General features: G+C 46.9%; 1 protein-coding gene across 1 annotated transcript in view; it reads left to right on the top strand.

The window, feature by feature from the left end:
* The window catches only part of DNAH10 (dynein axonemal heavy chain 10), a 1,963,751-nt gene that overhangs the window by 816,699 nt on the left and 1,121,469 nt on the right, over nt 1-25,583 (top strand). The window contains exon 30 of the mRNA XM_086942901.1: nt 21,180-21,403. Coding sequence (XP_086799027.1) covers nt 21,180-21,403 — 224 coding nt within the window. The remainder of the gene's footprint in view (nt 1-21,179; nt 21,404-25,583) is intronic.

The raw sequence follows: 25,583 nt of genomic DNA, 5'->3' as shown, positions 1-25,583 counted from the left end.
GACCCGAGCGCCATACTGATTAAAATTGATTTTGGCCCTTGGAGTCAATTTTACCTTCACGTTTATCACTTTAATTTTTTGCACTGCACCCCATTAGCATCACCAGTGAAGCCCAGTGGTCTGTATTTACACCATGTTAATCCATCCATCTCTGCGCCATGACTAGGTGCACTGTTTGAGAATTGGATTGGTGACATCTCCCACATGACGACATTCCACCACATGGGTGGGCTGATGGGAATTTTTCTAACAGGCCCGGGCTATCACTTCTAGTGCTACTAATGGTTTCGGGGCACTAGTTCAGTTGCGGCACACATACAGGTTTCTGACCAGGCCACTTTTTTGTTTGTTGATAGTTTCTCTTAGGGCATGAGTGGTTCTGGTCGTTAAATGTAGCCCTATTTGACCCTCCCTACGCCTATTTTCTGTATTTAGTGCAACTTCTGTTGCGGGTCTTTTTCTAATACATTATTCATTTCTAAGGGTATATCCCTTGATTATGCTCACCTAGCTTATATTTGTTTAAGAGACTCCCTTACTAAGAAGATGGCTGACTTTGCAGGACTAGCGTTTGATGACGAGATGTTAAAAACTATTTTGGATGACAACCCCTCCCTTCTAGACTCATTACCTGAGACTTCCAGTGTAGCAAAAGATGACTGGCTTACACTGTTAAATTTAAAAAAATCACATACACGCACCTCTATCCACGGAACCATTATGGCACAATACCTGAGAGGCAAATGTGCCCCTACGGGCCTTATTGTCACGAACACACCACGTCTTTTTTTGACTGACAAAGCCTTTCTACGAGACTGGTCCCTCATTGCGTGGCGCTGCACGCGGGACTGGCTGATATTAATAATCAGCACAGCTAAGAGAGCAGCAGATGCAATTCTCATAGAAATTCAGGTGCTTGAAGGTCAGATTAAAGCTGCGTGTAGTACACTGTTCAAGAAAAGGTTAGACGAAACAAACAAGGCAAATAAAGATTATAAAGATAACATCTTGATGAGCAAGATGGACAAGTTCAAGAAAGATTTAGATCGCTTTTCTATGGAGAAAACTTATCCATACCCTAGTGACAACTATGTAGCCCCTAGCTTCAATAGCAGAGGCAAACAGCATGGATCCAACTACTCATCTTCTGGTTCCGACACTTACTCTAGTGATTCAGAGGCACCCAGCACGTCTGGAGCTCCCCAGAGAGGGGCTGGGTCTCAACAACGACCATTCAAGAGGGGTGGTCGACAGAGAGGTGCTATGTATAATCAACACCCAGGCAATTACCAACATCCGGGTCCTTGGTGGCCACCAGGCCCATGGGGCTTCCAGCCACATCTGCCACCAATGAATCCATACACTCCTTTTCCCCAGTTTTTCCCTAACCAGCCTTTTTTAGGGCGTGGCCGGGGCCAGAACAGGGGAAGAAGAAAAGGACCACAAACTGTCCACTGGGAAGCCGAACAGACGTTCCCGAACACTCGGAGCAGGAGAGCAGCTCAAGAGAACAACAGCTCGGAGACGACAGGAGTCTAGTTGTCAATCTCAGCTCTCGTACTCTTACTCCAGTCGAGCAGTCAGTCTTGGAGAGAGGTCTGGGCTTTGTGCCAACTAATGTCGGAGACCCATTTCTTCTAAGAACAGAACTTGAGAAGTTCTTCCGCAAAGTGCGTCTTCACTTTTTCTTTAAGGATAGAACTGATGACTCTCAATCAGGTGATGACACTATTAAGAACACAGGACTACGTCCTCCTTCCACTTTTACTCCTTTGAATCATCAAGTCCCTTCCCTCGTCACTACCTTTGAACAGGCGGTCAGACACGATATCTCGCAGCTGCAAACTACCGAACGGAGTACGTTCCATAATTTCTCAAAACCTGAACAGCAGGCGGTGAAAAATCTCTCACTAGATCCGTCCATCATTATAAAACCGGCGGACAAAGGGGGAGCCACTGTTGTTATGGACCTGGAACAGTACCGTCAGGAATGCCTTAGACAGCTGGACAATGATAAATTCTATTGTCGTCTCACTTCAGACCCCACCCAAAGTTTACTTACTGAAATTAAAACTTTGGTGGACGAAGGGAATATGGAGGGGTGGATTACACCTCGGGAAGCTAGATTCCTTATAACAGAGAAACCCACCATTCCAGGTTTCTATTGTCTCCCCAAAATCCACAAGGCCACGAGACCACCACCAGGCCGTCCCATCATCTCAGGGATTGGTTCCATTTTGGAACCACTCTCCACCTTTGTAGATCATTTTCTTAGACCTTTAGTTAAGAAAATGCCCACGTATCTGGAGGACACAGCCGATGTCCTCAGATTATTACCAACTATTGAGTACAACGTGGAAACTGACCTCATGGTCAGTTTTGATGTAGAATCACTCTACACCTGTATTCCACAACAGGATACGTTGGATACAGTCAGAGGTCTTCTGTCAATGGAAGATCTGGACAGCATAACCCCAGTTAACTTTATTCTATCTCTTGCAGAACTGGCAATGAAGCAAAACTATTTCAAGTTTGAAGAACAGCTGTTTTTACAGATCTCCGGGACCTCCATGGGGAGTGTCTTTGCCCCGAGTCTGGCAAATCTTTATGTACACCAAATGGAACAGACTCACATCCTCAACCATAGCAACCCATTTTCAAAACACCTGGTGCTATGGAAGAGGTATATAGATGACGTCCTGGTAGTGTTTTGCGAGGCTCTATCCCTGAAGTACAGGCTTTCCACACTTGGCTCAATGGATGTAACCCTCATCTCAAGTTCACGCTGGAGTACAGTCACACAAGACTCCCCTTCCTTGACCTATCTATCTTCCCCGAGGATGGTAGTCTCCGTAGTGAGTTGTTTACCAAACCGATGGCAAGAAACTCACTCTTGTCATTCAACAGCCATCACCCACGCTCCCTTAGGGAGAACCTTCCGGTGGGCCAGTTCCTCCGGGTTAGGAGGAATTGTTCATCCAGAGAACTTTTCAACAAACATGCAACCACACTAGCCACTCACCTAGAGGAACGCTATTACCCCAAGCATCTTGTGAACAAAGCATGGAAACGTGCCTCGAACAACAACCGCGAGGCACTGATTGAAAAACGCCCATCTAAACCACCAATGGAGCGCCTGACATTTGTTAGCACGTTCAGTACAATGTCTAACTCTGTCCAGAAAATGGTTCGCAAACACTGGACGATTTTGAATAGTACTGGGGCCAACCTTCCATTACCATTGTTTTCATTTAAAAGGGCACCTAGTCTTCGAGACACTCTTGTCCACACAAGACCCAGGACTACCAAGACTCACGGCTCAACAACCTTATGGAACCTTCCCCCAGTCTCTGGTCACTACCCTTGTGGGTCGTGTAGTGTCTATCCCCAGACTGAAAAAACCACTACAGTTGATATAGGGACTGGAAGGACATGGTTGCTCAAGAAGCATACTAATTGTAACACCGACAACGCTATCTACATGATAACGTGTCCCTGTTCCCTCAAGTATGTTGGCTATACCACCCGCAAGATCAAGATAAGAATAGGGGAGCACAAAAGCACCATTAGGTGTCGCAAACAGGCTACTAAACTAACAAACCACTTTCTGGAGCAAGGACACACTGCTGATGAAATGAAATGGGTCATTTTAGAAAGGCCATTTATTCCGTCACACATCAGTGACGTAGCCAAATTTCTTTTCAGGAAGGAGCAGAAATGGATTTTTCTTTTGAAAAGTCACATGCAAGGTTTGAATGATGACATACCGTGGACATCGCTGTAAATCCAACTAGTCCAGAGTCTTTGGTATCTGTCTTCTTAGTTGACTCATCCTGTTAGCATCTTTGTGGTCATTCAAGACTCTATCCCAGACCATATTTAGCCAATTTGAGCCTGATACACTACTCCACACATGCAATTGCTTATTTTTAGTACATACTTATTGTCATTGGGAGTATATGTACAGCTGCTTCCACTATGGCTCAATCTATGTATTGTATATACTATGGCATATATACTTACTTTCTCCCAGATTGGTAATAGGGATTACAAATGAGCACATATGATCCCCTTACATCTTTCATTAATTATATCTCAGTGCCTTTGATATGGCTGTCTGTTTGGTAGTCGCTAGTAATGCTCCGTTTTCCTTGCGGTGGCACACATCGGCAGTATGATCGCCATTGGATGTGTTTGAACACCAGCGCATGCGCAGTACACTCTGGCACATGCGCTGATCGTTGCACATGGCTTAGAGCCCGCGCATGCGTTCTGCGGCCTATGCGCCGTGCGCATGCGCGTTTAAAGTTCGCTGCTCACGCGCCGCACTATCGGGATGCCTAGCGCATGCGCATTTTAGCGCGGGTATCCGATTAACTAAGCGGACGCTTTAACAAGCAGTAACAGCTGCAGCCAGGTACCCAATCAACTAGGGTATAAATACACATGCGCGCTGTGCGTCGGTACCTCCGTTCCTTCTCGGACGCCGGCATCGAGGTACCGACGGACAGGTAGGGCACCAGACCTTCACCTTGCTATCTCAATAGGGCGAGCCATTTTAGTACTAGTGAGAGTTCCCTTAAGGAGTGGCTCTACCCACCTTAAGCCTTCAGTCATTTACTTGGTTACTGATAGCCTCTTGTAGTCATTTTTCCGCTAGACACAGTCCCCCAAGGTTACTGATAGCCTCTTGTAGTCATTTTATCGCTAGACACAGTCCTCCAAGGAGTGCCCTTGCCCTCCAACTGTGGTTGATTAACTCTCTGTAGAGTCTCATAGTCAATTTTCTTATACTTGGTTGAGTTTCTTTTTTGGTTAAAGCTAGATTTTGTTAAGAACAATTATGGAAATGGCAGCTATTATTGTTGTTAGTCCCTCTGCTATTTTTCAAAGGTACTTTCCTGTCCATTTCCCTCCTTAACTAGAGCGGGGCCTCCCTTTTTCCCGAGTGGGTTCCGGGTGAGGTGAGGCGTACTCCCACATAATGCTGGGTAAGTTACCACACTCATTCTCATTTATGTGATTTTTATACACTGATTAAAACATAGCAACATATTTAGCGGGGAGAGACTGTCTCCATCGCCCTGTTTGTGTGCTTAGTATCTTGTGCTTGTTTTCCCGAAATCTGTTGTGCACTACATGGTTTTTTGATTCACGCTTATGTCTCTTCTTTAGGAGATACATAAAGTTCTGGACTTCCTACAGTATTCATCTGGGCTCAGAGGAACTGGTAGGACTTATCCAATGTACATTAGCGTGCATCACTGATCTTGTAACTTTTGATTTGCAGTCGCAGTTTCCTTAATGGTCCTGAAGAAAGCTAAGACCAATAGTCAGTACAGCCGAAACATGTCGACCTTCACTTACTCTGCCCACATATAGTTATTATTTCAAACTATTTTGGCAGAATTTTAATCTTGACCCGAGCGCCATACTGATTAAAATTGATTTTGGCCCTTGGAGTCAATTTTACCTTCACGTTTATCACTTTAATTTTTTGCACTGCACCCCATTAGCATCACCAGTGAAGCCCAGTGGTCTGTATTTACACCATGTTAATCCATCCATCTCTGCGCCATGACTAGGTGCACTGTTTGAGAATTGGATTGGTGACATCTCCCACATGACGACATTCCACCACATGGGTGGGCTGATGGGAATTTTTCTAACAGGCCCGGGCTATCACTTCTAGTGCTACTAATGGTTTCGGGGCACTAGTTCAGTTGCGGCACACATACAGGTTTCTGACCAGGCCACTTTTTTGTTTGTTGATAGATGAGTGGACACCCTCCTCCGGGAGTGGGGACTGCTTTGGGACTCTATTCACAAGGTGAGGAATCCACCGGCAGATGTATCTATCAGAAGAACAAGTTACTTACCTTCGGTAACGCTCTTTCTGGTAGATACAGTATCTGCCTGTGGATTCCTCACTGACCCAGCCACCTCCCCGTGTCCACTCGTCTATACCGAAGTTGCTGTAATTCATTTACTTTATTGTCAAAGAGTTGTTTATTTCAAATGTTTTATTGCATTTGCTTCGCTCTATGTGTGTTATCTTGACATTTGTGTACTGTGTATACTATGTATATTTCTACTGTAATTGGTCCGTCCGTGTGCCTCGAAGGCACGGAAAAAAGGGCGGAACTAACGTCATCACGCCGGCGTGGGCCTATTGTAGTGTCGGTGACGTCAGCGGAGTCGCGTGCAATGCCGAGCCTCTATGACGTCGTCCACGTCCACGTCGGCGTGAAGCTACAAAAGAATTTCCGAATGTTGCTGACGCAAGGGGGATATTCACAAGGTGAGGAATCCACAGGCAAATACTGTATCTACCAGAAAAAGCGTTACCGAAGGTAAGTAACTTGTTCGGCAGGAAAGTACTCTAATTTGATTATATTGATATTCAAATATATACATATTTGTTGGTGGATTGCTAAATCTGACTGGACTATGGCTGATAAGGCTAAGAAGGCTCTCTTTAGAGAATGTGCCACTTGTTTGAAGAAAAGGCTTCATATAGAGGACCCTCATAAAGACTGCATTTATTGTTTGTACCCGTCTCATAAGGCTACAGACTTCAAGATTTGTCATACATTTTCTAACAAAACCCAGAGAGATTGAGAAGGATGCCATTTGATCTGGCTTTAGAAATTAAAAACTAGGTCTGACCCTGTATCAAACTCGGAGAGTGAGCAGTCAACCTCCTCAAAAATGTCTAAAATCTCTTCAAAAAGGGTGAGGGACCCTTCGCAGTCAGCTAAAAAACCTGTCAAAAAATGTGCCAAGAAATCTTCTCACTAATCTTCCTCTGAGCGCAGTAAAGGCTCTCACAAAAAAGAGCAGCTACCTAAGACTGTTTCTGAGCCAAATATACCTCCAGCTCAACTTAAATCAACATTCAAAAGAGCCTCTTCTGACAAGCCATCAGTGAGTTCTCAGGTGAGGGAGTGTGTTTCAACCATTTTGTCGACGAGAGTCTGCACTGCAGGCACGTCGACAACTTTTTCTGTGGCTCTTTCAATGTCGACTACATCTTTGACATCGTCGACGCAGGATCCAATTTCGTCGACCATTCCTCTAACAACTAAGCAGAAGGGCCCATCGACGACGAAGCACTCGTCAGGGGGTCACTAAGTTGATGTTGGCACAGTCGTCATCGAGTTGATGAAGTCATCATCGCCAACATCATCAGAGACATCAACACGACTACATCTGTCGACGAGGAAGTCATGGTCGTCCAGCTTAATGAAACCCCTTTCGAACCAATTCACACAGCGGATATAAGGTTCCTGTCTTAGAAATTGGCTTTGCTTCTTGCCTTGACATCTTCCAGAAGGGCCAGTGACTTTCAGACCTTTGTAATAGAGGAACCTTTCTTGCAATTCAAAATGGACAGAGTTCTGCTCCACACAAATCCAAAGTTCATTCCCAAGGTTCCCTCTGATTTCCCCCTAAATGAACCAGTGGTACTAAAGACTTTCTTCCAGAACCCAACAACATCAGCAGAGAGGGCTCTGCATTCATTGGATGTCAGGCGTTGCTTAAAATTTTATCTACATAGCACACAACCTTTCCGCAAGACATCTCAAGTTTTTGTCGCATACAGTGCAGAAAAGAAAAGGTTTCCCATTCTCCTAACAGGGTATATCCAGATGGATTGCAAGTGCCATAAAAGTGTGTCATTACAAAGGAGGAAGACCTCTATCTGCAAGAGTCCGAGCCCTTTCCAGGAGGGCTGTGTCGACATCTGCAGCTTTATTTGTAGGAGTGTCACTTCCAGAGATTTGCCGGGCTGCAACGTGGAAGAGTAGACACATATTTATGAGGCACTACTGCCTGGACTCAATAGTCCTAAATGACACAGCAGTGGGTCAAGCAGTACTTTGTCATATGTTCCACTAAGGTGAGCCACCCCTGTCTATCCTCCTACCTCTTCTTCTGTATCATATGTTTAACCCTTTACTATGTTGCTGTCTATAGGAATTTTCATTAATGGTTACTGTAATGGTTATCTCTTATATTATTTGATGGCTGCTTGCAGGTCTTATTAATACATATTCCGGTTAAGCTCTAAAGACTATGGTAAATGTGCTACCAATTGCTTGCTATTCTGATTCAAGCATGTGAATCTATGAAAGTTCCAATATTGGAGTAAGAAACAAGTTACTTTCCTGCAACTATAGCTTTCCAGTATTGGAAGCTTTCATAAATTCACATGCGACCGACCCTCCTCAGAGGGAGTCTCACCTTGTTTCTTTGGGCATGATTGTGTTAGCGCTTGTGCTAAAATATCTGATGTGCTGACCTTCTCTCTAGAGCAGGGGGCTCCAAACCGGTCCTGGAGGGCTGGATCCGTGCCAGATTTTTTGCATATCCCCCGTATCAGGTAACATTGTAATTGTAAAGGATAAGGCTACGAGGAATAGCGCGTTGCTTTGCTCCTTTAGCGAGGCTTTTTGTTTTTAGAAATCTTATTTTTAATAAGAGTCTGGTGCGATAACGGTCTCACTGACCATCTTTTAGTCTTGGATGCCCGCTTACCTGCACTTTAATTGTTCCCTCATCGCTGCTTAGTGGGTCTCCTGTCTTAGTTACGATTATCCCTGACCGCCATCTTGGGGATAGCTGGGACGTCTGTGGGCGCCATCTTGGGGCAGCATTCTAGCTGTACGGCGGACACCTAGGACGCCTATTTAAGACGCTTTCAGTTGCGGGCTGGTCCCGTATCAGGTAACATTGTAATTGTAAAGGATAAGGCTACGAGGAATAGCGCATTGCTTTGCTCATTTAGCGAGGCTTTTTGTTTTTAGGAATCTTATTTTTAATAAGAGTCTGGTGGGATAACGGTCTCACTGACCATCTTTTAGTCTTGGATGCCCGCTTACCTGCACTTTAATTGTTACCTCACCACTGCGTAGCGGGTCTCCTGTCTTAGTTACGATCATCCCTGACCGCCATCTTGGGGATAGTTGGGAAGTCTGTGGGCGCCATCTTGGGGCAGCATTCTAGCTGTACGGCGTACACCTAGGACTCCTATTTAAACCTGCCATATGCAAGCGCGCAGCGCATGCGCGCCGTGGGCGCGCCGGAGGCGAGCTTATCTAAGCCCATCCACGACCAACCGGGACCAGGGGCCACTACCCCATGACAGATGTTAAGGTACAGTAGAGCCGCACTAATGAAGCTTTATTTGGGGGACCTGCAGCCTAGTCAGGAATGTCTGAATCTGCTACGCCAGGAAGGGCTGCTCAAATCTTTGCGGCCACGGGGGGGGGGGGAGAGGATTGTAGATATGACTGTGAAGTATGGTCTTTTAAATACTTGATCTTTACAGAAGCACTACTTGGAGATTTTCTCGCTATTACAGGATGGGGAGGTGGATATCCTTGGGGTCACGGAAACGTGGCTTGAGGAAGCTTCTACCCCAGATATGGTGGCTTCACTCCCCCGAGCTTTCTGGCGATCTGCCATAATCGTGCGGGTACAAAGAGAGGAGGTGGTGTTGCACTCCTTTATAATAGTCGTTGGAGGGCGGAAAGAGTCTTTGCTGATAATATCGGTGGAGCAGACGTCCCGGGTGTGAAATTTGAAATGGGCATCTACTGCCTAGTTATCTTATTGGTGTATCGTCCTCCTTGGACTAAACCAACGTTTTTGGATCTCTTTGTGGAGGTAGCCCATGACCTCAGAACTCGGTATAAGAATCTGATGGTGATGGGTGATTTTAACTTCCACTGGGAGATATCTCCTAAAGAAGGGCAAGCTCAACACCTAAAAGAGGCCCTTTTGGCTCTAGGCATGGTCCAATTGGTGACCGGCCCTACGCATGACAAAGGCCATACCTTAGATTTGGTATGGACGACGGACCCAGCCCCAGGTCAGGTTGTTATTACGCCGTGTGTATGGTCTGATCACTATTTAATCAGGGGCCAGAGGACAGCATATAGCTGTGGAGGCAAACCCAGAGCGGTGTGGAAAATGATGAGGAGGTGGAATACTGCGAAGGAGGAAGAGTTGGTTGGTCTTTTACTAAATTCCACTGCATCAAATACAATTTGTGAGAATATCGAGGTTGGTAGTCAAAAGTTATCTGACAAATTAAAGAAAGCAATTGACGTTGTTGCGCCGATAAAAAAGGTGAAATGGATGGACAAAGGGGCGGGAGCACCTTAGTTTAACCAAACCGTGAAAATTAGGAAGCAGACCCTACAGAAAGCGGAGAGAGCTTGGCGGAACGACTATAACACGAACGCACAGAATCTATATGTGCAGGAGCTCGCGCTTTATAAAAAGGCTATTCTGGCCCGTAAAGCGGAGTTTTTTGAGACCAGAATTGCGACAGCTTGTGATCCACAGAAAGAAATCTTTAAGGTATTTACGGAACTGAGGATTAATGAAGAGCAGAAGCCTGAGTTCTTGCAGGAGGACTGCCAGAACTTTCAGGATTTCTTTATGAATAAAATTGAAGATCTCCTGACTGAAATATCTCGCACCCCTATTCTTGATTGTCCACTTCAAATTATACCAGATATCCCAGAGGTCAGCTACTCCCTGAATTTACTACCTATGATCACGAAGGAGAGTTTAGTTAGCTTGGTGGAGAGAGTGAAGTCAGGTTCTCGTGTGGACCACTGTCCTCCCAGTGTTTTTAAGCTGGCTATGGCAGGGATTGAGGAGGACATCCTTGCGCTCCTAAATAGATCATTGGAGACGGGACAGGTTCCGACCTCCTTTAAAGAGGCCCGGCTGATTCCATTACTTAAGAAGCCTGGGGCGGATGTTAAAAATTTAAAGAACTTTAGGCCCATTTCCCAACTACCCTTTTTAGCTAAAGTGGTGGAACAGCATGTTCTGACCCATCTCTCGAAACACCTGGAGACAAACGATCTGTTAGAGCGAAATCAGGCCGGCTTCCGGATTCATCACAGCATGGAGCTGGTGATGTTATCCGTTTTGGATGAACTAAGTTGCAGACCTGATAAGAAGATCCCCGGGGCCCTGGTGCTCCTTGATCTCTCCGCCGCTTTTGACACGGGGTGTCATAGTCAACTGTTGAAGCGTCTGAGAGATCTGGGCATCGGGGGGGACCGCACTAGGCTGGCTTACTTCATTCCTGCAGGGAAGATCGCAGAGGGTTCAGTTGTCAGACCTAGTATCTACAGCAGCGGCCATTACCTGTGGAGTCCCGCAAGGCTCTGCTCTTTCGCCGCTCCTTTTCAACATCTATTTGCAGTCACTGATTTCTTTTTTTTTTGTTTCTTTTTTTTTAACCTTTATTTGTAGTACATGCGATTACAGGTATGGGCCTGCAACCATCCCGGCCGGCCGCTAAACAGAGCTAGAATACTGCAAGCAATATGCATAGGTGTAGCAGGTCGAAACCCGGGGTAATAAAATAACAGTACATAGTTTGTAAGCAGACACAACAGCTTGAAATCAGGATTTGAGAGGTTCATTTTTAAATAAGGAACAAAGGAAAGGTGTCGCACAGTCGTACACAGTCCCGCAATAGTGTGCGAATCAGGATATCTGTGTAGGAGAGTAGGGTCTGCAATCCTATGATCACCCAGATTTCTTTTGCTTTTGTTTCTCTGGTTTACGACTTTCCCTGGCTGTGGGCCTGCCATTCAGACCCACAGCCTAGCTGTTCTCTCACTAAATTGACATGTGTACCCTAGGTGCAATATCCAATTGGAACTGGGCCACCTTATCAGACCCTGTAACTCAGGGCATAGGTGTACCCAGGGCCTACCAGGGGCTGAATAGGCGTGGGCGGAAAATCCGTTCCGCTCGCGGATTTTGCGGATTTTCGGGAAATCCGCAATCCGCGAGATTTGCGAATTTCCCGCAAAATCCGCAAATCCGCGAGCAGCGGATTTTGCTCGCACTGCTCGCACTGTTCGCGTGAGTTCGCGCCCCGCGAATAAGTGCAAAATTGCAGAAATACGATTTTAGCAAAACTGAAAGTAACTACTTACCAGGTTCAAAAGTTCAGGCTCATCATTAGTAGCCATTTCCTGGAGTGCTTCCTGAGGGGCCCCTCCAGAGTTCAGTTGCCAGTTGAAACTAGTATGTGACCCTGCTCTGAACCTCAGAATAGTTACACATATGCCACAAAGGTCCTGAATTACAGCTAAGGGAGACAAGCAGGAGCCAGGCTGGAAGTTAAAATCCATTAATCAGCCCCTAATTCATTATTGTCAGTTGGGGCAGGGCAGGTGTTGTAACTAATTTTGCAACAATGAAAGCACTTAGCAAGTGCAAAAGATCACTAATCAGGGCGCACTAAGGAAGCAGGTGCCAGCTAAAAAAATATTCTGTGACACATGAATCAGCCCCAAATTAATTCAGGTCACTTGAGGCAGGGAAGGTGTGCTTTGCTTTGCCGAAAATAATGTACACTGGACAACCAGAGGGTGTGGTGATGAAACAGAGGGTGGCATGGGTGGGCCAGAGGGTGGCATGAGTAGTCAGAGAGTGGCAGTGGTGACAGAGAGTGGCAGTGATGAAGAAGAGTGTCCCAAACAGGCTGGACACGTAGAAACAACAAGTTCGCGAAACTTGCGACCCGACAGGTAAGTTCGCAATTTGCGAAAGTGTACAAAACCCTCGCGAACTGGCAGAAACACGGGCGAACACAAAAAAAAAAAAATCCGCAAATTCGCGGGAATTCGCGGATTTTGCGGATTGCGAATCCGCAAATCCGCAAAATTCGCGAACGCGAGATCCGCAAAATTCGCTCATGCTTAGGGCTGAAGCATGTATTATGCCACCCCTGGATGGCCATCTAAATCTGACACATCTGGCTGCACGACAGCTGGGGCAAGGTGGTGTAATCACCCCTTGCTTTAGATATATTATACCTGTATCTAACCCTAAAAATGGACACACAGATTCCTATCAGTCACTCCTATGGCAGGCCTTGACAATCCTGAAGGCAGAGTGCTTGGAATCGTGTGAGATGGTGCTCTGGCATGAGCTGAGCCCGTTTGCAGCTTGCGGAACCAAGTCCTAATAGCTGTTCCATGATAACGCATACCATATACTCTTAAGTGCATTATAATCCTCGCGGTTAAATGCTATCTCTTGTATTGCTTTATCAAAACATGTCGAGTAAGGTGTCATACGAATTGGAATACTAACCCCTCGCCAATTCTGGCGACGGGGTTAGCATTCCACCCTTCTAGAGGGACACGACATGTATGTAACTGTGAACCCCGGTTACAGTCAAACGAAGCCTCAGCTCCACAAAATGGATGCTGCCACCACAGACACGAGTCTGACCTCCTGCTGCTGGGAGTCCTTCCAGCGAGGAGAGCCTGGACAAAGGGTTTCCTGTCCGGGCGGTGCTAGCACCATCCCAGACAGGGTTTTGTGTATCCTGGGTAGGCAGGGCTTTACAGGAAGGTGACTGCTGAGTGGCACCTCGGTGCTCACTACGCATAGGCCGGCCAGAACCAGTTCCAGGGGCACACCAGCCCCTGGCCTGGGGAAAGTCCGGCATGGGAGAGGGGTGTAACCACCCCCCTCCTAGTCCCACCCATAGGCAGGACCTAGTCACCGGGTCAGCCCCTTTTCCTAGTACAAAGTTAGGAGCGGGCCCCCTTCCAAATTAGATCATCTTTGGAATCAAGACACGACTTTCTGCGAAAGGACTTCAAGATTTCTTCTTCAAGATTCTCCCTTGTGACTAAGGAGTAGTCACTCTGCATCCGCAGGCACCATCTTAAGAACACTGCGGTCTGCTGCAAGTCCTTCCTCCGGAATCCGACTGCCCAGCTCGACGAGAACCGGCTTCCCTGGCACCTCTGACCTCTACTCACCTCTACAGCAAAGCTGAGAACCGTGAGTGCGACGAGACCTCCAGGGACCGGCCATCTTCAAGACTGCACGACTTCTTTCCAGCACGACCGCCGAGGGATCCTCTGGTGAGTGCTTTGGGGTCCGAGAAGCCCCGACCCTGAGCAGCTCCAGCACCGAAGTACAGCCTCCCAGCATCTCCACGATCTGCGTGGGGCCCTTCTGCTTTTTGCTGCTCACCGCGTTGTTTGGCTACTAGCCCGTTGGCTTGTGGTCTTCTTAACGACGCCCGACGACATCACTGCTGCTGGTCTGGTTGCTCCAGACTGGCCCTTGCTCCCTTCCAAGAGAGGAGCACCCCAGACCCTCCTGGTCCACTCAAGACGCCATTTTAGGTCCACCGCGTGGGCTAGAATTAGCCAAGGCTTTGTTGCCCAATCCTGGGTCCAGCGACGCCGACAGCTTCATCCATCGTGGGACAGCTCGCTCCTCCATCCTGGTCGCCGACAACGCCTCCTGGTCCGTGAGATCTGCAGAGCCCAGCGTTGCCCACTCACCTAGTCGAGGTGACTACCATCTGGTGCCCTCCTGGTGCCACCTGACTACTGGCTAGTAGTCACGAACTTGGTCCCCTCTGCTTTCAGGTATCGTCCATCTTCAAGATCCAGGCTTGGATCACTTCGAACTCTCTTCACTGGTCGCCTGCCAGCATCTTTCTTCCAGGCTCCTGGTCCGTCTACGAGGATTCCCAACGTCTTTTGAGACCTATGCAGCTGCAGCCCCTGGGCTAGGTAACTTCGGCATTTCGGTGCCCCAGCATAGCCTTACTATCCAAGGGTCAGAATCCACTTTCGTTTTCCTCCTACCAGGTCGGGTTCGCCCGAGAACACTAACTTTGCTGTTATTAGCTACCATAGACTTTGTCCCGCATCACGCGTGAGAGTGTACACTCTGCACCCGAGTCCCCTAGGCCTCCTAGAAGTAATCTGAAGATTCTATAGTCAAGTCCTAGCGATTCCAAAGCCTATTAGTACTGTACTTACCTGCTAGTAATTTCGCATTCCACTTTCAGAGTATATGGTTTTCCGTGCCCCTCGGGCATTTGTATATACTGTGCTAACTTAAGTATTTTCGTAAGAGTTTTGTTTTGTGCTTAGTACCCTGTCCTCATAAAGAGTACAGGGCTGTTGTGATTCTAATAAATACATTGTTTATTTTCATAACACTTGTGTGGTGTCCTTTCACTTGGTGTTCAAGGGGTATATGTGATGGTATAACAGCTGGCTTAACACGCCCTCTCGAGTCTTTAGCCTTAGACTGCTCGTATCCACGCTACTTGGATAGCTGGTCTATAAGGTTGACTTACAACCAATCATCAATAAGGGTTGTCTGGACTGATACATAGTGTTCACTGCATATCAGGCCAACTTCTCACAATCTGCAACAGTAGTAATACGGGGGAAATATCGGGGGATAAGATATACAAAAAAGGAGAAATGCAGGCACAACCCCATTGTGTAGCAAGTATAACCCCCGCCCCTCAACACCAAACATACCGCAAGGAGCAAGAGCTACGACGACACTAAAAAAGGAGAAGAAAGACTAAAGGGCCATAGAAACAAATACCGATCAAACACCCATCCCGCAACCCCCCACCCTGCACACCCGCAGAAGGCCATGGCCTACCCCCCCAGCAGCGTGCCTGAAACCCTAATAGAGACCCGAAATATAGAAAGATAGGGGAAAGAGGAAAAGAAAATAAGCGGAGGAGGGCCCTCATCGTGCCGCCCGGCCCCGCCCTTCACCCCTACACCTCGGAAATCCCAGAAAGGAAGTAATACTGTAATGAAGAATAACAAATCCCGAGCACAATAACGATGAAATATCGATACCCACTGCACCTTCTGCCAATAATAAAGCCAATAGACCATGAACCACCTCATCCCTGACCCTGTCTGGCAGTGGTACCGCCAGAAGTCCTCTCGTTAATCAATTTAAAGCACAGTACTGAGGGTCCAAACAGTATGGGTGGGTCCGGTTGGGGCGCAGCCATAGTAGATCACAAGAATCCAAATCCATCTAAGTATAGACAGCAAAGATCAGGCAATATCAACGCCGGTCCCGGGAACTTCCCAAAGCTCACAGATAATAACACCATCCAGGAGAGGAGAGTCACACAGTCCGGCCACCGCCGCGACATAACCAGCCCAGTCCATGGGGGAAGGCAGCGCTCCATCCCCAGCCGCCAGTTGGACATGTGTCCCAAGGAGACATCCATACGAGCAATCGAGTCAGCCCGCGCGGGCACGAGGGCCCGGTCTTCAAGCGGCTCCCGGTGCCCCCGAGGAGCCGAAACTTCCTCCATGGACTCAGCAGCAAGTTCATCGGCAGTCCCCTGGAATCGGACCGTGGCCGCTTGAGACGGCGAAACAGCAATGGCGTCCATTCTTTCACCCAGGTCTCGAGCATGGCAAATCATGGTCTTGTGCTAAACTGTTAGGGCAGCCAACACGTCCCAGGATGTGAACTCCTTCGTATGTTGCGAGCATCCCTGCCCCATCCGTGCAACAGCCGTCTGACGTGGACGTGGGCCGTAGAGGAGGGCACCAGCCGCCATCTTGATCCAGTCAGCCCCGTCCCTCTTCACCACATTCAGGGACCAGTCCTCACCGTGAGGGCGCCACGGGATGCGTCCCCAGGGCAAACAAACTGTGGGGCAGGCTCCAGAAAGGAGAGCCAACAAAAGGCTATAATCCCTGCCGGGCCCCGGGAGTCGCCCGCCTATGTCGGGGGCAGTCCTTGGCTATGCCCGGGCAACAAAGTTTGGGGAGGGGGCAGGAGTCATGCGCCCCCTCCGATCCTGTGCCACCACACTGCCCCTCAAGGGTCACCGACAAGCGGACCGGGTCTTCACCGCTAGCAGCGGTCCTTCACGTCAACGGCACCCACCGGCAGGCCCCCTACCGCCATCAACGGCCGTTGGTGCTGCAGCTGCGGCCGGAGGCCCTGCCGAATCAACGCCCGGTCTCATCACCGCGTGGGCCGTGGAGCAGTCAGGGACAGTTCTCAGGATCTGCTGCACGCAGGAGCTCCGGGAGCAAACGGTAGGTGCTCGTTTTCTTTTTCTGATTAAAGTATGCTTTTGTGGCTCAGGATAGACGTCAGGATAGACGTGTGGGGCGAAAGGGCTCGCGGAGCCGAGCGACTATGCGGCCATTTCGAATGCCTGCTACGACTAAAAACCGCAGTCACTGATTTCTTCTCTCAATCAGATGGATTGTCAGACATACAATTATGCTGACGATACACAGATTATCATCCAAATTGAGGATTCGCCAGGAGCCCAAGCCAGGCTGCATAACATCTTAAAGTTTACAATCAACTGGATGTCCACCAACTCCTTGAAGATTAATCCAGATAAAACCGAGGTGTTGCCTATTACCATCTCAGGCAACCCTTGGAACGACTGGCTCTGGCCCAAGGAGTTGGGTAGGAGTCCAATACCGGCAGCCGTGGTGAAAAGCCTGGGAATCCATATTGATGGTAAGCTGTCTATGAAGAAGCAAGTGTCTTCGGTGGGCACATGCGTTGGCCTCCTTAGGCAACTTCGAAAAATTTCTCAATTGCTGTCTTTTTCTACCTTAAGGAGTGTGGTGTCCGCAATGATCCTAGGACGGCTGGATTATGGTAACGCCCTCTATGTTGGGCTACCCCAGCAACAACTCTCAAGACTGCAAATAGTCATGAATGATGCTGCTAGATTGATTTTAAAAAAATCTAGGAGCACGCATGCTACGCCGCTCCTGCGCCAATTACATTGGCTTCCCATCCAGCAGAGGGTAATGTTCAAAGGTCTATGCATCTCGCATAAGGCAGTATATGGCAATGCGCCTAGTTACATCAAGGCCAGACTGCTGCGGTATACCCCTAGGAGGACATTGCGCTCATCCGAGGATATCCTGTTGGTCAGCCCGCGCTTCCATCTGTCCACATTGGGTGGACGTGCCTTCTCGACCGTACTCCCGGCAGTCTGGAACAAATTGCCATATCGCCTTCGGAAGGAATCTAATCTATTGCCGTTTCGCCGGATGTTAAAAACGGTGCTGTTCCAAGAGGCATGGGATGTGTTATAAACCAGTTGCCCGTTCTTGCAATGTTCAGTGTCTCCTGTACAAGCAGAGACCTATAGGTGATAAATGCGCTATATAAATTGAATAAATAAATAAATAAATATCCCCATTTAGATACATGTAGTTATTTTAAAAATCTGGCATGGATCCGGCCCTTCAGGGCCTGGTTGGAGAATCCTGCTCTAGAGGGTTCTAGAGGGTGACTGATGCTGATTGGTTGGGACAAAACTTTGGTTCTTTTTTAATAATGACCATGATAGATTAATAAACGTACTACTATTTTAAGTACCGGAGATTCCCATCATGACGACAGGGAATGATTCAAGCATGTGAATCTATGAAAGCTTCCAATACTGGAGAACTATAGTTACAGGTAAGTATCTTGTTTCTTCCCAGTCCTGGACAAGGAGGCACAACAAAAGTTGACAAACTACCAGAAAAATACTGTTTTTCCTAAGACAGATAAAATATGATGTGGGTAAGTCCTGCTGCAGAGATGAAAGTTGTGACAACATTGAAATGTTTGCAGACTGATTTCACCTGAGTCTGCTAAACAGTGTCTTTATACAACCCAAAGCTGCTGCCTTACAACAGCTACAAATATCCAACTACCTGGTGTACACTACAGCTAGAACTGTGAACTACTTTGTTTGTACAGATGCCCCGATCAGGAGCCCCACATATTGGTATAATGACTTCAGAGTCTGATTTTATTTATTTAATGCAATTTTATATAGCACAAACTTTACCCGAAGGTGTCAGAGAGCTTTACATAAGAACTAGTTGCAAAACATAAGGACTTAGGATTACATGCGTTACATAAAAGATACAAACAGAAAAAATTGCAAATGTACAAGATGTGAAGTCACGCAAGGAAGAGATACAAACAGAAAGAAAAATTGCAAATGTACAAGTAGTAAAGTCACTCAAGGAAGAGATACGAATTTACATACTCTAAGAGTCACATAGGAATGGTAGAGAGTACAAAGGTCAACTGCATATACTAGTGATTAGAGTTATCTCTATATACATAGGGGAGGAATACGAATGGATATACTCTAAGAGTCAAATAGGAATGGTAGAGTACAAAGTTCTACTGCATATACTAGTGATTAGAGTTATCTCTATATACATAGGGAAGGGATACAAATGGATATACTCTAGGAGTCACATAGGAATGGTAGAGTACAAAGGTCTACTGCATATACTAGTGATTAGAGTTACCTCTATATACATATATATTCACATAGTAGATTTTCTCAGGTCAAGATCCCAAAAAAAAACAAAAAACAGGAGAGTAGAGTTCCATTAGGTGGGGTCGGAGGGGGGACGCAGTCACAGCACCAAGGGAGGGTGGGAGGGATACAAGAGTATGGAGAAAAGGCAAAACAGAAAAGAAACATTTGAGGATCGTCAAGGGGGGAACTAGGGAAAAGGGTAAAAGACGAGGGAATGGACAAGATGGCGGGTCAGGGTCCAGAGAAAAACGGCCGAGAACAGCAGCAAAATGGCGGCCAGGACAAAAGAAAAAGTTTACTTCCATGGAGTCTCGTGGTAAAAGTGTGGGAAGTACGAATTTCCGCCTGTTTTGTTTTTCCTTCGCCTTTTCCTTCGCTTTCCAGTGTGCTAGTTCAGCGGAGCCCTCCTGCCAGTTGGGAGGTTTTGGATGAAAGCTCCCCGGCCCCGGAGGACGCATCTGGAATCTGATCTCCTCAAAGGGCAAGCTTTTCAGTCATAAGACCTACAAATACCAATAGCAAGTCATTCCTCTCATAATAGTCAAATAGCTCACAATCATAAATTTTGGTCTGCCCAAGGAAATATGTTGCACATAAATGAGCAGAAGTTGAAAGCTGTCTTTTTAGGACTGACATTAATTTGACCTCTTTTGCAGGGAACAGATGGTTTAGCTATTGGAGACTACACAGTTCTAGTTCTCTTTCACACCAAACAGGGTGAGACATTGCTGTTTATTTATAGGACTGGGTACTTCAGAACAACATCTTTCTTATGGCTTTTCATTTGAAGGATAAAAGCAAACCGCAGCCAGATAGCTTGAGCATATTTACCATGCTCCTCAGGTCACAAAACAGACCTAGAAGACATTTCGTCAGTATGTTTTGAGCAATAGGGATTTCCTCAGACCTGTTTGCAATGAAAGACGGTTGGCATTGTCTCCTGTCATGGGCAGGACTGTGTTGTTTGGGGGAACTCCTCTTTGCCTTTACACCGATTCCACTGATTCACATGACCCTTCAGAATGTCAAGAATTCCATCATCCTTGTGCTGATTCTTGTAATTCTCTTCTTGCCAAGATTGATGATTCTGATCCTTCAGTAACAACTTCCCAAAGCTTACACATGGTCCAGCTATCCAGATTCAGCAGGAAAGAGAACTTCTCCATCGCACTGCGTAGCTGCACTTAAGAGTCTGTTACTCCAGTATTGGAGCTGTCATAGATCCAAAAACTGGGGGAGAGAGTAGGAGTGCCATATCGTTTTAAATGTGCCTCTACAATGCTTTCTCCTCCTAGACAATGCAGGAACTTTGTCTACTGAGATGCTTTGTGCCAGAAGTTAATACAAGGCCTCCACCCCCCACCTGGTTCCTGGAAAATCCACGTAATCCTCAGCCCTTACATTCTTTCTTTTTTTATAGAAATCTTTTTTATTAACTATTGCATCATACAGCATTTACCGGTAGAAAATGCATTTTGAGTTGAATACATAGCAAAGTGACAATCTAAAGACCGCAATACTTGTAACATTTCTCGATGTGTTCCAATATACATTCACCTTTCATGCAACTGGGTTAAGGCAAAGAACGCATGCATCACAGTAGACCCTGGCTAAGACCCCGTGCCCCTAGCCACTACATCTTGAGTCCACTTTTGTCATGCAGTTTCCACTCCAGGCACTCTACAATCCACCGACTTCAAAAATGTCTCCGCTGCTGTTCTCATATTTCCCATTTTGTACAATATCTTTACTATGGTGTTTAGTGTGGCCGTCATAATTATAGAGGATTAACAAATAGCAGCTCTGGAATTCTAAGTGCAGCTGTGGCAAGAGTTCAATACATTATTTTATTCCCATAACTTGAGTTAAATGCTGCTAAATGTTGTAAGTACAAATGCAATCAACTTAATCCTTTAAAGTATGGTCTTGTGATCATTCTGATGTAATTGCAAAGTATTACTCCTGTTGGGCTATTCTGAACATTCACCTTATATAACTTGATATGTTTCAGATGTATGATAATATAGCATCCCTAAAATTTGAAGAAAGTGAAAATGAAAGGATAGAGGCCACTGCAATGATTTCAGCAGAAGGAGAAGTGATGGCCTTCCGAAAGGCAATTGCAGCAGAAGGACGTGTTGAAGACTGGATGACTGCTGTTCTGCAGGAAATGAGAAGAACCAACAGGCTTATTACCAAAGAAGCCATTTTTAGATATTGTGAAGACAAAAGCAGGTAAGGCAATGTGTCTTGGGACTATCCAGAATATCCTTCATTACTGACACTTCCGCCTATTCATAAAATGATTTTCAGTTGTGAAAAAAGTGTTAAATCTCGCGTGTTTGGTTCGTATAACCGAGGCCATGTCAGAAAATCTAGGTACGACATCTGTTTTGTTTATGTTAGTTTTTGTTAATGCTCACAGATAGAGAAGATAATAAAAGGTAATTCATTGGCTCTCCTTAACTTGCTAGCAATAACCAGAAGACAGTCGGTTCTGGGTTCATCAACATGATGAAAAGGTAAATTAAACCGTAGTGGTATGAGGCCACAGCGCACGATTTCATAAAGTAATGCAACACTGGCAATGACCTCCATAAAAGTGGTTCCTTTAAATCATTTCACCACATGGTTAGCACCAGCGCTACTTCCTCCACTACAGATTTTTGCAGCAAAATTAAGTCCAGCCCCTTCAGGGATTATTCCCAATGTCCAGTACAGGACATTAGGGCTGATTGTGTTTTGTGGCCTTCAGGAGGGGCCTAAGAAATTTAGCTGGAGTGCAATGGGTTCTACATGTGTCAGATGTGAAAAGCACACACACATCCCCCACCGTATCTAAACTGTAATATAAAAGTACTATGATTGTAAATTACGACTAATTAAAAAAAAATCAGTTCACTGCAAGAGAGGTTGTTCACCTACTGGACTTAATTCCTCTGGGTATGCAAAATGATGATGGTGCCGCTCACAAACACGCTGACTTTGCTGTCTTCTTGCTAAGGATCTTGTCCGCTGAACGGAGGCTGCTTCCCACAGAAACCTTACCCCGCTGTGTCCAGCTACCTGGGAGGTCGCGCCGCTGGTGGGAGCTCTTCCGTGGTCGACGGATTGCCTAATTGCTCCCAGCGAGCGCTTGACCCCATTCTACTGGCTGCCTGCACCGGGGGACTGCGAGGACCAGAAGCCTTAGCTTCTTCCAGCTGGTGCCTTTTCCCTCGGCGGCAACGCCCCCTACCTGCCGCCTATTTACTTTTCGCGACACCCGCTCCGCGGGTGCCGCTCACAAACACGCTGACTTTGCTGTCTTCTTGCTAAGGATCTTGTCCGCTGAACGGAGGCTGCTTCCCACAGAAACCTTGCCCCGCTGTGTCCAGCTACCTGGGAGGTCGCGCCGCTGGTGGGAGCTCTTCCGTGGTCGACGGATTGCCTAATTGCTCCCAGCGAGCGCTTGACCCCATTCTACTGGCTGCCTGCACCGGGGGACTGCGAGGACCAGAAGCCTTAGCTTCTTCCAGCTGGTGCCTCTTCCCCCGGCGGCAACGCCCCCGTGCGTGAACCTCCCTATAAACTGAACACCCTCACACGCAACGCGGGACGCGCACGGGGAGAAGCGCGAGGCGAAGCCCGGGCCAAGGGTGGGCCCGTTTCAGCCCGTTCCAGACTGTGCAGGATTGGACTGGGCCACAGTATTTACATTCTCATTCTCATACCGCTACCTTTAACTGCGACTTTTCGTTGGTTTCTTACCAAGTATCTGACCTGTTCTTATTAATAACTTTGACATACTTGGTGCAACAATGAATAAGCGTACTAGAAGTAAAAAGACCTCTAGCCTAACCGACATTACTGGTCCCCTAGACTTATTCATTACCAAGACCCACGAGGTAATAGACAAAAGCATACACATCTTAGAACGGAGGGTATCCCATGAACTGGAGGTTGCTAGAAGATCTTCTATGGGGCTCCTGGCTTCTGCACAAACACCTACACAACAGGGCCCTATTATTCCACTGCTTAAGGAACCGGACACTACGAATGCATTAATACATACGGTTCCAAATATTGTAGATCTATCCGCCACCCAACTCTCACTGGGGTCCAACTCCAGCGAGGACCTGGAAAAAACACCAGATCTACTTTTCCCCTATGATCATGTGGATAATGTAGACCCTAATCCCACGGGCAAGCGGGAGGGTGCTACAGCAAAGAGGCAAACCACTGACCTGACCCCACATGAGACCACACCAGCTCTGCATAACATGACGACCTCACCCAAACCAACTACTGATATAGTCCTGTCAGATCAATCGAACTTTACTAATAGCAACACTGATTGCATAGCAATCTCTCAGGACGCTGTTCACCGAGAGCTGACAGAGAATCAAGCCCTCGGGGGTGGCATACAGAAACCATGTACTGCATGTGTAACACTACATGATTTCATCACAAAAAGCATGGGTCTGTTGCTAAAACGCCATCTGCAACCTTTGGAAAAGAGCATCATGATCATTGAGAAGCAACTAGTTAAATTAAATACCCCAGCTTTCAAGCAAAAATCACTAGGAACACCAGCCAAGGCTATTGGGAATGGGAAAGACACAAACAACCCGGCTCAACCCCTGTCTTTACCAGCCACCCGACCCAAGCCCTCGTCGCTCGAAAGAGTTGTAAACACTGAAGCCCCAAAAAACAAACAAATTACTTAAAAACCTGCCCCAACAGAAGGGAGTGGAAAACAAAAAGGCCCCACCGTAACCCCCAAAAAACCCCGGCTCCCGTCGAGACAAATAGCCAAGTAGTGAAGCAGAAGGATACCCCACAGACCTCACAAAAAGCCCAACCACCCCAGCCACAGGCCAATGTGAGGAAAGGCCATAGGTATAGGCGTCCGATACATCTGCCACCCGAGGCGACCCCATACACTGTCATACTTACCGGGGTCACCGAGCTGGCAGACGGTACAGACGAACCCCCCTGGTCCTTGCGTAACAAGGTATTGCAGTGGTTGAGCCAAAACAGACCTCTTCATCCATCTAATCATAGCAGAATCATTTCAATGAGAAGAGTGTTCTGGATTGGCGATACCAAAAAAAGTTTACAGGGCGATTGTATCGTACTTAATTGTGAGGACCCTGCCACAGCTGATTACATCTCCTCATGGCCAGCCCTGGAGAAAAGGGGTGGGGTTGACGTTCAGCGTCTCTCCTTCTTTTACCCACCTCTAAATACTTTTAATTACGGTGACCCGAACAGCTGGGAAGAAGTTCAGGATTGGCCCTGGACACAGGTGGGGCACTACAACAGAAACAGAAATGGGAATACTAGCAATCACTGGAACAGAGGGCGGGATAATCGTCCCTGGCCACCAAGAAGAGAAAACATAAATCCCGATTACTGGAGGGGGGCCCCCACAAGGAACAGGTTCGACTGCCTAGACATGGTCGATTGACCAATAAGGGCAACAAATCAGATAGGAAATAATGTAGGCATCTCAGACGAGTCCAGTATAAATGACCACCAGACTCTCAACGCTAGTACTGGGCCATCAAGGAACACATCCAATCCCCCAATAGGGGAAATATCGCTAACACCTCAGCATCCACCACACCAACTAAATGAGACCCCAAAAAGGGAAGGTCCCGTAGCCCAACTGAAACTCAATGGTGGGGTCACACCCACAATTCCGCGGGATACCACACAAAACATAAGGGAGGTAGAACATAGTGTAGAGGGTACGGAGAGGCCAACTAAACAGTCACTGGCATTAGAAGCCAATCAACAAAAATTTAGCCTAAAAATAACTTCCTGGAATATCGCAGGGCTAAACAATAAATCAAGGGCCCAGTCATTTCTATCCTTTATGGGTAAGCAGGACATAATATGTTTACAAGAATGCTGGGACCAGGAGGAGACCCACATTGAGGGCTTTAGCACCTTCTACGTCCCGTCGATACAGGGTGATCGAGGTAGAGGGTCGGGGGGTTTGTGTATCTTTGCCTCTAATTTGTGTAACACAAAACTGACCCCATACATGGCAGGTGGATCTACAGTAGGGGTGGCCAGATCAATGCAATGACTTATGGTCAAAGCAAAGGGGTGGTCCATTTTTGTGATTAACTTATATATCAACGCGCCAAAAGTAGATCCTAAAGCTTTAATAGCTGAGCTTGTTACAATGCTCACAAGAGGTGGGCAAGATGCAGATTGTACTCTAATAGTAGGTGATTATAATTGTCATCTGTGTCCCTACAGTGCCACAAAAAACTGTGGCATTTATAACTTAAGAGGGGACCCAACTACACACTTTGAACACTCTATTATGGGTAACATGTTAAACCAACTACTGCATGATTGGGACTTGGGGTTTGCCAATGAATTATGTGAGCCTTCTGTAGCTTTTCAGACAACCTTC

The sequence above is a fragment of the Lissotriton vulgaris genome, chromosome 11 (genome assembly GCF_964263255.1).
Source record: "Lissotriton vulgaris chromosome 11, aLisVul1.2, whole genome shotgun sequence".
Classification (NCBI taxonomy): Eukaryota; Metazoa; Chordata; class Amphibia; order Caudata; family Salamandridae; genus Lissotriton; species Lissotriton vulgaris.
Note: the sequence above shows the minus strand (reverse complement) of the source record. Positions and strands in the feature narration are given on the sequence as shown.